Source organism: Peromyscus eremicus, chromosome 5 (assembly GCF_949786415.1).
Source record: "Peromyscus eremicus chromosome 5, PerEre_H2_v1, whole genome shotgun sequence".
Classification (NCBI taxonomy): Eukaryota; Metazoa; Chordata; class Mammalia; order Rodentia; family Cricetidae; genus Peromyscus; species Peromyscus eremicus.
The window spans coordinates 32,256,669-32,271,768 of NC_081420.1; the positions used below are offsets into that span (position 1 = coordinate 32,256,669).

Sequence of the window (15,100 nt, forward strand, 5' to 3'; positions counted from 1 at the left end):
CTCTAAAGTTGCTGCTTCTCCTTCCAGGGTAGGCTACTACTTTGTTTTCCTAGTAAATCTTGCCTCTCCCTCTCTCAGTATGAAAGCCTCACCTCTCTTTGAAACATCAAGGGTCAGGGTAGACACAACCCCTGGCCTGGGCAGAACATGTCTGTACCAACTTCCCACTTTCTCAGTGCTTTCTTCTAACTCTGTTCCCTCTGTCCCCTGTCCAGCTACCCACTGAACTGTAGACCTACCCTGCCCTGCCCCTCCTGCAATAGGTCAGTCTTATAAAGTTACAGCCTGATCCATGATTTCTCTGTCCTCTGCCAGTGAAGACTTAAGGACAGCTGACATTCCAGCATCTTCTAGAGAAGCCAGTCAGTTGGGACAGAAAACACAAGTATGTATGTAGTCTGCCTCACTGACATAGATTTGTATGTACCAGCACTTGTGTACAATGGAAGATGGACCCTGTGATCTTTCAGACTCAAAAATACCATTTGAATCTGGGGCACTTTTGATAAAACAGTAACAACTAGTTCCAGGAGGGCTGTCATGCTGGCCCCCAATATCCAGGTCAGGACAGCCAGAGAATCAGAGGCCAGGTTCAGTGGGATGTGTAAAGTGATGGAGTTCCTAGCATCTCAGCCTGCAAAGGTCAAATGCAGGCCTGAGGAAACTATCACCTATCCATGCTAGGCTTAATTTGGGACCAAGGGTGCTTGTTGCGCTTATAACCGGATCTCCAATGCTCCATCCCATCCTATCAAGGCTGTACCATTGCTCAATGTGGACGCTGTCATTGAGGTGAGCTACAATTGTGAATCCCTCTTAAATGGTTAAAATGACAGAGAAGACCCTGTGAGACAAGTTGGTGGATAAAGATGCTTCTGCACAAGCCTGAAACCTAAATTAGATCCCCAGACCCAGAATAAAAGAAGAAAACTGACTCCTGGAAGTTATCCTTTGACCTCCCAAGTATACAGCATGGCACATACATGCCCCCACCCATGCACACATGTCACACGCACACGCACACACACACACAAATACAATAAAGCATAGGCATATTTTGGAGGGAAAAAACAATAAGCAGGACTAAAATGATGTCAGAGATTTATTCGGTTATGAAAACACAACAGTCTGGCCTTGGGTAAATGAGAAAGAGGAGGTGACTGTCAGTTAGGCTTGAGGTCTGTACTATCTGACAGGGGAAGCACATAAACTACATGTGAGCACAGATCGCCTGCACTGCAGCTGTCCAAACAGAGAAGAGCTCTCAGGGCAGAAAATACACACCAGACTGCTGTGACAGTATGTGGGCATGGGTAGGAAGTAGCTTTAGAATTTCTAGACTTAACATGTATATTTTTAAATATAATAGCTGTATTTTAGATATCAGGTTAATAAAATATTAGAATTAATGCTGCCGGTTTCTTTCCTTGGGTATTGGTTGGTTCTCAAGTACCTGCACTTCTTGTTTAAGACAGTTCATTGGCCTAGGATCTCACCTTGCATACCAGACAATCTTTCCTGTGAGTTTCCAGAGATTTGCCAACACCTCCCATTTTCCACAGGCTCTGGGGATCAGCACTGAGGTCCTCAAGCTTGCAAGGCAAACACCTTACTGACTAACCCACCTTCTCCATACTCTAGGTGTTCTTTGTGTATATATGTGTGTGCCTGTGCATGCACATAGCTACAAGTATGTGGAGGCCAGAGGTTGATGACCAGCGTTTTCTCTAGCATCCCCCACCTAATTTTTTGGGACAAAGTCTCTCCCTGAATCTGGGGCTCAATAATTTGGCCAGACTAGCTGAGCAATGAGCTCTGAGGATCAATTTATCTCTAGGTCCCTAGCACTGAGGTTATAGAAACATGCCTGTGCTGGTTTTCCATGGGTGCTGGGGTCCTGAACTCTGGTCCTTGGGCTCGCTCAGCAGGCCCTTTACTGACTGGGCCATCTCCCTAGACTTCAGGTCTTTTGAAAAAGAGCCTTCCTGTGGATACCCAGGCTTTGTGTTCCACAGTAAGACTGGAAAATAACAAGGTGCCTCCGCCTCAGTTTGCCGACTCACTCCCCTCCTCAGGGCAGTAGCTATGCAGGGACACCAGCAACTCCACGGACTCGCACAAGTGTTGACATATTTGTCTTCAGAGTCCTCTGTTGGCTTTTCAGTTGGCCCAATACTGATGAAATGCACACTGTACTTATTTTTCATTTCTCCAAATAATACAGAAAAAACTTACAGGTTTTGAGATGGTGAATCCGCTGCTGGAATACACAGGTATTGAACTCCCTGTAGAAGGATAAAAAATATACATATATATAAATAAAACTAAAAAAATGGTCCACAGTAAAGTATTAAAAGGAACCATTTACTTAGGTCAAAAAACAAGAAAATAAAAAGGAGAAGTTTTTATTCATCTTTTGTTGCCAAGGAACCAAGGAAACACTCTTTAATTCAGGTTCCTGATTCTTTTCCATAGGCATGTCAATATTCACACTTTGATTTGTAAGCAGCACATATAACAAATTTAGACAAAACTTGAGGGACTAAAAACAGGAGTTGAGCACTTCAGAGTTAAAGTTCCCAACTCATCGTAACACTTGTTCTCATCCTGTCTATGTTACTTTAGGATCCTGAACATCCCAAAGGACGCACTGTTAGTCAACACCTTCAAAAGGGCTGACAACCATGATGTGATGCCATAGCTCTCTACCTCAATTTTAGTATTGTAAGAATTACAGTTCCACTACTAGGCCTTCGAAACCTGGAAACAATGCTGCTTGCTTTGCAGAACAACACTACAAGCTTGTATGGTAAGCTAACATATTTATTTCCCCCTAATTTGAGGGAAAACAACTACCCAAGGTGATGATTTTTAGAAAGAGAAACAGAACTGGTTAACTTCTCTACAGGAAAGATGGACATTGTCATTCTAAAATCTTCAATGTCAACAGCAACCTTGGAATGGAATATGGTAAAGGATAGATGAACCATTCGTGAACTTTCTCTTATGTCTGCCAAGTGTCACAGAATCTTGTCACTTTGCCTTGGGCAGCCAGAGAGAAGAACTAATTAGTGTGAGAGGTCAGCTTGATGCACAATAATGATACTGATGCAGCCAAGTTCCTTGGGAGTGAGAGTTATAAAACAACCTGCTTTTTAGATTTACTTCACGACTTTCTGTAATTTTTAGTGCTGACCTGGTCACCCAGGAGGGTCACTGGAGCTGTAACCAGACAGCTACAGGACAGGCATCTTGCCGACCCACCCTGATGCTTGGTGCAGACGCAGCACCAGGCCCTCTAGTTCTGGTACGCTTACAGAAGGCAAGTTCTGAACTAGCACAAGGGACAGAGCATGGCAGCTCCTGCTTTGCTGGTACAGGTGGAGGCAGAGCACATTCAAACGGTCGACAGTTGTATAATGGGAAAGATGAGCTGGTCCTGGGACTCCAGCATAGAACCCATTTCTCCAGCTCTTGAGCAAACTACGAGCCTCCAACTGCCTGTTAACCTGCCCCTTTCTGCTGAAACTGGCTCAGAGTGTGATATGTTGTCAGCAAATAAACACCTGAATGGTACAACCCCCTCCTTTCCCATCTGCTATTATTGGGTGGGGGGCAGCATGAGGAAAAACTCAAAAATAAAAATCAATTTTCCTTCATTACTTCTGTGCAACTTTTGAAAAAAGAATCAAATTATTTAATCATGAATTAAAAGAAAATCATTATATACAGCAGTTATTGCATCTTTCTGTACAGGCTTCTGAGTCTTGGGGAAGATGAGGTTTACCTCTGTTTATTCAAATAGGAGCATCTCACTGAGAGCAAACGGACTTTGCCGAGAGAGGAAGATCTGCTGGCAGGACAGGAAAGGGAGGCGGTGGGCTCTCTTGTATGTACACTTGCCAGCCCTCCAGCCCGTTCTGCCTCTCTTCAGGTTTCCTGGGCTCCTGAAACTGTGCTATGCTGGGAACGCTGACCAGTTATCTTAAACACTTAAAGCTCTTCCAAACCTGGTGGCATATCATGGCGTAATTTGATGGATAAGACACTAGAAAAGAAAGCACTTCTGCCAAAAAGAGTCCTTTCCTCCTCTCTTCCACAGAGATGAACAAGTCTGTTGCCGAATACACACACCCATTGCTTCCTACAGCTAGATGGGAGTGCCTCATTTATTTATTTATTTTTTAATTTTTATTTATTTATTTTTGCTCTTGAGTGAGATCTGGCAGTTAGGTGGTCAGGCCCAAAGCTTGTGAATTCCTTCTTCCCACATACTCCCTCCATCCCTGTGGCAGGCCATACTTCCAGAGGACAGGATTCTCAAGTGCACTACCGCTACCTCAGCCTGGCAACTCCAGTCAGGCAAAGGGCTAAGTGACCCCTCCAGGACAGCACAGAAACGCCTACCTCTCCCTCATGGTGATGAATAGCCACAACATTCTAGTAGAATCTATGTACTGAGATAATAAACAAAAATAGAGACAATGAAGAGAATGGACAGAGGTTAGGCCAGGAGCATTTTGCCTACTAAAGCATATGCCTTGAACACTTGTTATCAGGGTAATTGGGAATCATTGTGCTTCCTGTATGCTATGCCAGATAGGGCCACATTTACCTCTGTGCTACCTGATGCACACAGAAGGAAATGTGCCTGGGCCCACAAAGTAGAACCTGCCCAGTATTCAGGAAAATCTACCAGCCATAGGAAGCAGGTGGAAGGCATTCTCTCTGTGTGAGCCACAAGGATAAGGAAGTAACACGTTGTCATTCTAGGCTCCTGGCCCTCACAGCTGAGATGGGCAGGTGGAGGCTTTAGCTTCCTCCTCACATAACTCGTAAAGACGAACGTGTGGCTCTCTATTACATTTGAGTACCCTGTGCTGTTAAAGCAAGACAGAGACAAAGACAAGACGCTACAGCATCAAAGACTGTGTGTATAACCACAAGAACAGTTAAATTCCTGGAATGATGCCTGGGCTGTGGTAGGCATTCACTTCAAGTCTGCATGCTGAGGATAAGTGCTAATCAGCTCCACAGAGATCACGGCAGGAGAAGAATGCAGGGTGTGTATGTGCTGGTGAGTGCCATCAGGGAAGGAGGAGAACTGGGTTTTAGGCCATGCAAAGGGCACGTTGTCTACCTAGGCTCCAGTGACACTCAAACAGAACACAAACCACTTCACTATGACCTACAATAAGAAATATGCAAATCTAGTCATGGAAGGAGTCAAAACCGTCAAAAAGGTTTAGCTGCTCGCCCCCAAGAGCGTCTATTTATCGTGACTTAGTCATTAACAAAGCACAGATATCTTTGAGGCCACAGAAGGCAGAACTACAGCTACCCAAAAAGGCGTCAGATGCCTGCACATGTGCACAGCTTTTAACAGTTAGTTACTAATTCAGAAAGCAGCACTGAGACCCCTATGCCACCAGAAAGCTGGGCTGACTTAAAATCACCCTGTACTAATAAGCGGAACAGATATTCCCTCTCTATGATCTATATAGAGGATCGTGCTCTGGAGAGCTTTGCAGAGGAACAGATGAAGGGTAGAATGTATTTACTTACATTATGGAAAGGACAGCAAAAATTAGGTTTAAAAAAACTTAGAAAACATCTCCAAAAATCTCCAACAATCTAAAAAAAAATCTACAAGTAGTAAAAATAGCAACAGCATTTCCAGGAGTATAGCATTTGCTACATATTTTCTGCCTCATGTTCCCTCTAATATTTTGAAACACATAAAAATAAAATTGGTTTTCTGTTCCTTGAAATAAAATTCTTACAAAATAAAGAAAAATAAAAATTGAGCACTTTCTACGGTGTTTCAATAGCGGCTGGTGGGAAGCCAGTTAACATTTATGGAGCTACTCAATATCAAGTCACAACTTTTCAAACCCAGAGCGCTGAAACACAAACATTGCTAGTGAGCTGCCTGTGCATTAAGAGTCGCAGTCCCTACAGGAACATAGGAAGAGCTCATTTCTTTGTCCTGTGCGGCCTCTGAGTGGCCCAGCATAACCAGGAACAGCAGCAATACTGATGAGGTGGGCACCTTAATCAAGAGACAAGGGAAGGTGCCAGTACTCGGTGCCCACAGTAGGAGACGGCACATGCTGCATATTTATCACCCCAGGAACCACATAGTACAAAAGCCAAAAAACTCAGGACAGGAGTAAAAGAGTTCTGAGGGATCTGCCCTGAGAAGCTTCCTGCTGAAATTCTTGTATTTGGGTTTTGAAATTACATCAACTGGTCAAGAAGAAAGTTCCGAGAGAAATCACATCAACAGGACTCCACTGGGGAGGAAGAAAGTTCAGAAAGCACATCAGAGGCTTGATCTGAATAAGCCAGAACTGTCCTAGTCTCAAGAGTTCCACCATTTTTCAGTTTTCTGTTTCAGCAAGTAGAATAACCACTAAAAGGTAGGTTTTTGCCTTTCTTTGGACTGAAACTAAAAATTACACTTAAAATGACAGACAGGCACATACCTGAGAAGCAGGGCCAAGCTTCTGATCACAAAACCAGGAAAGAGGCCAAACTCTTGCTTGTTTCAAGTACAATTTCTAAAACTACCCCCCCCCCCGACATAGTAAGAGTCTGCTGAGAATCCAGGTGACCTGCTTTTCAAAAGATCCAGCTGTGCACAGCCGTTCTCTTTCTTTCAAGGAAGCTAATGTGAACCACTTACAAACAGAACCCCATCTCACCTGTACAGCAACATGGCTGGGCCCTGAGGGCATTACAGACCCACAGAGGATCTTCCTACACACAGGAGCTAAAGCTGTTCTTCTCACACGAGTGGCCTAGTGGATATTAGGCAGGGGAGGCAGGGATGTGGAGAAGCCTGGCAACAGCAAAGGGGATGTTGGAGACAACTACTCCAGAACATGGCAGGGAAGCAAAGATGGCAGCAGACAGGATGGAGGTGCCATACGTGGCTGATTTGATTACTGCATATTATATACATGTGGCAAAGTATGTACAAATACTCCGTACCTGTCTAAAAAACAAAGAACACAACTGAATCCTTGTGGAAGTATTAAAAACAAATGAAAGAGAATAAGTTCTAGAAGGGGCTAGAAATCCATACAATGGAAAAGTTATTTTAGCTGCCAATAAAAGATGTCACTATTAGAATTTAGTACCAGAGACAGGATGGGTGATCCAAGGGTCTCCCTCCTACAAATATGGCATATTTTCTTTGATAAACAAGCCCATTCAGATTTCCAAGAGGCCTGGTAAGCAGGTCTTTCCCAAACAAGCAAGTCCTAATGAAATAAGGACAGAATAAGCCTGTAACCCTACTAAGAACTAATTTCACCACAGTTCTCAACTACCAATTCTCTACTCCCAGGAAGAAAAAATAAAGTTAAAAGCAAAATGAAAATTTGGACTGATCTCACTTGATTGGGAAGCCAGACCATGACTACGCACTGCTATGAAACCCACAAAGCCAGCTGGGTGCCCTGGTGTGTGCTTCTGATCTCAGTATTTAGTGCACCGAAGCAGAAGGACCAGAGTTCAAGGCCATTTTCAGCTATCTAGCTGGTATGAGGCTAGCCTGAGCTACATGAGACCCTGTCTCAAAACAGAAACAATCAAAACTCCAAAATCACATAGCAACAGTGTGTTCCACAGGTGAGATCAACCCACAGAACTGAGGCAGGAAAGGAAATAGTTTAGTAATCTGAGACCCTACTTGGTTTGGGTTATACACACCTGCACTCTCTAGGAATGCACTGGGCAGCCTAGATCCATTACCTGTATGTATTATGTACACATAGTACTCTCTAAATAAAGCATCTAGCAACACTGGGTCCCCACCTGCACTGGTCTACATGTACATTTCTTCTTTTGAACAATAGTATAAGTCACTCTAACCCTAATACAATCAAATTTCAACAGTTCCTATTCAAGTGTATCCCCAATGTGTCTAGTATGAAGAATATATACAGTAAAGCAAAATTGTGTATGCTCAAGTATACTTTCAGGGAGAATCCTCTACTTACCATCTTGTGCCTATGCAAAATTGGGCATGCATATAATTAAAATCAGATGCATATGGCGACATGCACAGTAGAAAATAGATAATCTATCATTCAATAGAGAACCATGCAAACTACACCCACTAGGAACCAAAGTTCTTCTTCTCTTGAGTCCATAAAAGGAAGCCTTGAACAATAATCGGGGCCCTTGAGTATCTGTACCCACGTGGCCCTGCTCTCTTTCACTGTATTTTGATCTTTTCTGCTGTTTTGTTCTGAATAATTTCCTTGATACTTTTACAAATCTGTGTAAGCACTCACTTTCAATCCTTTGGATTAGAAGCCAAGAGCCTGGAAACACCCAAGACTCATACTGACCACCAGTATCAGCACCACAAAATAAAACATACATAATGCAAATTTACTACCTTAAATTTATTATTATTATTATTATTATTATTATTATTATTATTATTATTTTGGCAGAACTGGAGATTGAGGCAAGGCCTTGCACATGCTAGGCAAATGATCCACTACCCAATCATTATTCCTAGCCCTCTTTTTATTTCCTATTTTGAAACAGGGTCCTACTAAGTTGCCAAGATTGGCCTTGAACTTTATCCTTCTGCCACAGCCTCCAGAGTAGCTATAGTCATAGGCCTGTGCCACCAGGTTGGTTTGTTTGTTTGTATTTCTTTGAAGTGGAGATTCTCTACGCTACCCAGGCTGGCCTTGAACTTGTGCATTTAAGGGAAGCCCCTGTCTCATCTTCTAAATACCCATGACAACAGACATAGCCACTGTACCAGGTACCACACTGATCTTTCCCAAGTGAACATCTTCATAGTTGTAGATCATCACCATCATCCATATCTGGAGCCTCTTATTCCCAAATCAGATTTGGTTCCCATAAATACCAACTCTTTTTCCTTCTCTATTCATTCCCCCTGCAGATGACCATTCTCACCTCTGTCTCTGGATCTGAGTACTTCTGCATTTCATCTAAACTGAAAGGTAAGAAAACCTTTGAAAACTGGATTCTTGGAGGCCACAGACCCAAGAGATGACAACTGCTGACTTGAAACTTCCATGAAATGCACATTCCAGGTGAGACCACTTTAGACTCCTTCATAAGGCCTCCTCTTTGCAAGGCTATCTATTCCAGAGAGGCAAGGAACCGGCACCTCTATCGTGCCAAGTATGTATGCAGGCCAAATTCAGTGCCTGGTCCGTGAGTTTGGATCGATGTCTTTCTTCAATCTAAGAATTTACACATAGCCCATAACAGCTGAAAAATTCCTTTGTATTAAAAGGAAAAGTATAAGTCAAGGTTATATCCCCAGGAAAAATTAATCTAAAAACACTCTAAGTGTCATTTGACAAGGAATTAGAAATCAGTATAGAAAATAAAGAATAGGTAAGGTCTAGATTCTTGGTCACTTCCTTTTTAAATTTTTAGTATCATGGCAAAAATGTCAATGGAATCACTAAAGAAAATCACCACTGAAGATGAACAGGGCCTTGTAATAACACTCCATAATGCATGCCTTAAGTCTAGATTCTGAACTGAAAAGACACTTTCTGAAAGTACCCATTTGCCACTGATTCTTCCTGCATGCTAAATTTAGGCAATATACTACAAATAACAACTTCCAAGAACACTGTGGTCCTTGGTGAGGTTTGGGGGGAGTGGGAAGGTCAGAGTGGAGAGGTAAGATTTAGCCTTGGGCTCGGTTTGTGAGCCAAGATGCAAATCAGAAGCCTCTACACCTGCTGCTGCTTTCAGGTTAGTCAAACAACGACGTGCATTTGACTTGTCAGAGTGACAGAAGAGGACTCTGGTGTTTATTTTTGTTCAAGGTATTTCAAAGAAAGACCAAAGTGGCCTCAGTTACAAGGGGTTTCCTCTGGCCCACACGGGATGGATTATAGGAAGGTAATGAGGGAGATCCAGGCTACCCCACCTCCCCACCTCTTCTAGGTCTGCTTTAGTGTGAGGGTTAGTTGATGTACCAGTGGTGACTCAGAAAATCTGGGGCAGTGTACCTTTGTGAAGAGTAGTGCCATCCAATCACATCAAAAAGTGATTGTGAATGCCTGCTTAGAAACCAGTAGGAGAACATCAGTAAGGAAAACATTATTTCTGTAAAAGATACATTTTTATCTGACCACGTTTGCCTAAAAAATACCCAGTAGCACCTCTGAATCTGAAAAGTAAAGAAGATCCAACTTCAAGAACTGTGGTATCCATAGCCCCAGGCTATCACAATCCGCTCTCTCTACCCCCAGCTTGGCCTGCTCAGGGCCACTGGATTGCATGAATCCCTGCACTCCTCCCTTGAACTCTGTGGTTTATAGTCTCTGTGATTCCTTCTCCGTAGGCTCCTCCCAATGGCCTTTCCTCAGCAGAACTTCAACATAGTGTCTCCAAGACCCCAGAATGCAGATGCCTTAGCCCAGCATGCCAGGCTTGGGTGGCTTTATCCCAATCTCTCACAGTGGTCACTGTTTTCTCAGTCTCTTGCTCCTTGAAAATCAGCAGCAAAGCCTTTAAGTGAAGAAAAGGATGCCTCAAAAGGTAGATGTATCTTTAGAATTTTAAACCTGCATGTCCTAAAGGCACAGTCCCTAAGCTGGCTATGAAACTTGGAGCTGGCTTTAGAATCAATGGTTCCTTGCAGCCACATGGATGCCTTCACCTTAGAAGACCTGAACCTCAGCTTTCACTGCCTGATGCTAATTAATGGTTTCAACAGGACATACGGTGAACATGCTCATTAAGAATGAACATGCTCATTAAGAATGAAATATTGCCTGGCGGTGGTGGCGCACGCCTTTAATCCCAGCACTCAGGAGGCAGAGCCAGGCGGATCTCTATGAGTTCGAGGCCAACCTGGTCTACAGAGCAAGATCCAAAACAGGCACCAAAACCACAGAGAAACCCTGTCTCGGAAAAAAATAAATAAATAAAAAATAAAAAGGAATGAAATATTTAGGCAGCCATTATAAATGAGACTTCATGGATCTAGGTTTTCTGAAATTTCTATGAAACAAAATTTCACAGAAATATCCTGTTTCTCTGGCTCTTATAATCTTCCCACTTCTTCTCTGCTATGATCCCCAAGCATCAGGTGCAGATGTGTTGCTGATGTGTCAGTTGGGCATGCATAGCCCAACATGGTCACTTGTTCTCTACATTTTGATGGGCTGTGGTTCTCTGTAATGGTCGCCATTTGTTGCCATGGCTTCCTAGAGAAGAACAGGATGCCACCAACAGACATGATAACGTGGAGGGGGAAATCTCATGGGGCATCAACTCTAGACAAAGAGTTACTGGCAACTAAGGATTGATGAGAGCAGGAGAAATGGGTTTCTCCAGGACAGAGCCCTCAAATTGGTTATCCAATACCAAGTAGTCAGCCCTGAAATAATATACATTATACAGACTGAACAGGTTGCACTTCTATATTAAGGAATATGAATATACACATGCGGATACAAACATATATATGTATGTATATACATAACACAACAATTAAAGAAATAGAGGCCATGAATTTTAAAGGGAGGATTATAGAAAGGTTAGAGAGAGAAAAAGGGAAGGAGAAAATGATGTAATTATATTTTAATTTCAAAAAGAATGGAAAATCGTAACATAAGTATAATGCAAAGACATTCATTCATACATTCTCAGAAGCCATTAAACTGGGATAACACAGCTCAAGCTTCGTGGCAGCTGGCCTCTGGAATCATGCCATGCCCACTCCTCTGAGAACTGACAGTGAAGGCAAGGAGGGCAGACTGAGGCCTGTGTTTGCCTAGGGAGTCAGACCTGTTCCTTATATACAACCTATGCTTCCATGCTCACAGCAGAGTTGAGACACTTTAACAGAACCTCCAAACCCCAAATCCTTACTCTCCTGGTCTTGACAGACAAACATGCACTGAGCCCTGGTCTAGGCAGACCCTTTTCACACACCCATTCAGATGACATGAAGCTCATTGTCCTGGCTCACTTTCTTCTCCAATTTCATGGTATCTGACTCAGCACACTGCTGGTTTAGAACTGCACCCTTCTTAAACAATAGCTGCACTCCATTCACTTCCTTATTCTGCTACCGAGTGGGAGGAGGGGGGTTATAACATGAGGGAATGGGATCAAAATGTGAAAGGCCCCAAAGGCCAGTACCCAGGAGATGCTCAAACAGTGGCTGGCACCAGGTGTGTGATTAGCGGCTCTTACTTGATGGCGGTCCTACTTGTCTGCTCAGCTCTCAGCACACAGCACCACACAGACGAGGAAGTGAACCAGCCGCTGTGTTCCCAGGAGAGTGACCTGCCCAGCCAGCCTCACTCTCTCGGTGGGACATGGCTGCCCCTTAGGCACAAGTGTTCCAGAGGGCACAGGGCACAGTGTGGAACAGCCAATGAGTTCTTAGAGTGCCTCGCCTGTGAAGGACGTGCAGTCAATGCCGGTCTGAGTTACCGGGTGTGTCACTACCTCTGGTTTCAGGAGTGGATGTGTACAGTGCAGTCAAAGCCCTTTTTAAACAGCATCCATGACACACTAGTCTGGCTCTCTGTTCCTTCTCTGGGCCACACCTTGGACATGTTTCAAGAGGTAAACACTGACTCAAATTGGGTGTTGTTCTTAAGGGCTAGCCAATTCCTTGAAGGTGGGTTTCAGCCTCCCAAAAGTAGAGGCCAAATTTAGCAACCACATGAGCAGGGCAAGAAGCTTTCAGACTAGGAAGGATTCAGGAGCTGGGCAGTTAGGGAGAAGTAAGGTGGGGGTGGCATTCTATCATTTCTACTCCATATAAAGAGCAGCATCCTTCTGCAATGTGGTCAAATGTGAATGCTGCCATGGTTGTCATGGTACTGCCTGAGGTTTACAACTGGTAGGTGCACCTGGAAGGGCACCTCGTCTCTTAGCTTAGGCACCAGGATCCTAGGGCCTCCCTTTGCTGGGGCAGTGCTTTACCAAACCCCTCCCCTCTTCCACTGTGAGCAGTTTGATAGGATATTTTTATCTCGACAGCTGTATGCTCTAGCACTGGACACACAGAAGCTCCAGGCCACCTTGGGCAGAGCTCACACTGGGAAAGCCCCAGGGCAGATAGCACTGTGGCCACTGAGGAGGCAGAGGGTCACCAGGATCTTAGAATGACCAGTTAGAGACACTGCTTGTAACATCATTGTTCATGCAGAAGCAGGAAGATCAGTTTCATCGGAAGAGGCAGGGAATCTCAGTATAAAGAATAACAAAACAAAAAGAGATGTTCAAGAGACCTGCTCATACTGGGTTAGCCATGAGACATTCTTCTTGAGGGTAAAATTCACAACACAATGCAGCTGAAGTTCACTATCCTTAGTAAGTAACTAACTGCCTTTCCCTGGGACCACAGAGCTGGCTCCTTGGAAAAGGAGCTCTGATTTATGGAAATTAGGTTATATTTGCCACACCATGCTAGCAAGTTCCTAAGAGTGGGAGTCTCAATGTCTGGGCTTGGTTCTGTTCATCCAAACTACCTCCCCCTAGAATTACCGAGTGACAAGGAAGACAGCTGGTTCTCGTCTATGTCTTCCTCAATCTGGCACTGGCCGAGGGTCTTGTCAAAAGAACCAAGTGCCTTGTGGCTCATCTCGCTTTAACTGCAAGAAAGTCTGGGGGAAGAAAAAGAAGTTCCAAGCCGGACTTGGTTGTGCAGTCCTGTAACCCCAGCTACTTGCAAGGCTGAGGCAGGATCACAAGTTCAAGGCCTGACTGGACTAGAATGAATTCAAGTCTAGCCTGGGCTACTTAATGAGACTCTGCCTGAAAAGGGTTTGGATAAGTAATTTAGTGGGGGAGTGCTTGCCTAGTTTGCAGAAGTCCTAGGTTAAATCCTTAGTAAGACAAGAGAAGAACATTGGAAGGAAGGGGTGAAGGGAAGGAGAGAAGGAGGAAGAGAAAAGAGAGAGAGGTTTAAGATGCCGGGCACGCTGTGAGCCCAGCACTGTGAACCATCTACAGTTGGACTTTCTATACCTTTGACCCTGCACTGCTTTCTCTCCCATAGAGAGGCCAAGAGGTGACCAACAGGTCACCTGGTTTATGATCAAGGCTGGAAACTGATATCTGCTGTGGTTGTGGTAACAACCGACAGGAGACCAGCAATGTCTCAATGCATATCCAGGGCTGAATGCCTTCCTCCCCAACACACACAAGTCCCCAGAGCATCCCAGGGAGTCAGGCTACAGGGAGGGGAGCACATTTCCAAAGCATCTGGACACAGCTTGTTTGCCTGGTCTGCACTGAGGAACCAGCAGGCACTATTGCTTCACACTCACAATTTTAAATAACATTGCATCACTTCCCTTGCAGGTGTGGGCAGACACTGATCCACCTGTGTCACTACCTAGCAATGAATTAAGAGAACCCGAAAACAGCAGATTTGCTTAAACTACTCTTAAGTAAACCTGGATCCACTTAAACAATCATCTTTCCTATGGTGATGAACAATATGGTGTTCATAGTAACCTTGAACCCCAATTTAGCATTTCACCACTGAAGAGTTTCCACTTGCCACTCAAACTTCTGATTGTAGACTCTGAGGCCTCCTCCTAAAGAGCCTGCAACACATGGAGCCCTTGGGATAGATCCTGGCCTGTTCATCACAGTACTCAGGGTGCCTGGTGTCTTCCAGCCATACACTGTACTGTCCCAATCCAGAGCCAGAGACACACTTTCCCGTTGTAGATGCTATTTGATTATTTTCACCAAACTGAGCCAGTTTTCCCCTTTGAACACCTTAATAGACATCATATGCCCATTACATCCTGCCCCATTTGCTTTATATGTAACATAACTCCTCTCTTTTGGTTGCTATAATAGCCACATGGATAAGGGTCTCCTAAGGTGAGGGTCCATTACAAAGGAACTAGAGACTCTTAGCCTGAGGTAAAACAAAATGTAAATCCTACATCTGGTCCAGGTCAGAGTACCCTGTGGTGTACCTGTAGAGAACCCCAAAGACTAACCAGAAGAATGGAGGTCAACTAGAATATACAAGGGGTTAATAGGAACGAGACACACACACACACACACACACACACACACACACACACACACA

The 15,100-nt window shown here is 44.1% G+C and overlaps 1 protein-coding gene across 3 annotated transcripts in view; it reads right to left on the minus strand.

Annotated features, from left to right (window-relative positions):
• Dusp22 (dual specificity phosphatase 22) overlaps nt 1-15,100 on the minus strand; it is a 56,853-nt gene that overhangs the window by 17,766 nt on the left and 23,987 nt on the right. For all 3 annotated transcript variants that reach the window (XM_059263228.1, XM_059263226.1, XM_059263229.1), the window contains exon 4: nt 2,236-2,285. In XM_059263228.1, the coding sequence (XP_059119211.1) occupies nt 2,236-2,285 (50 nt within the window). The remainder of the gene's footprint in view (nt 1-2,235; nt 2,286-15,100) is intronic.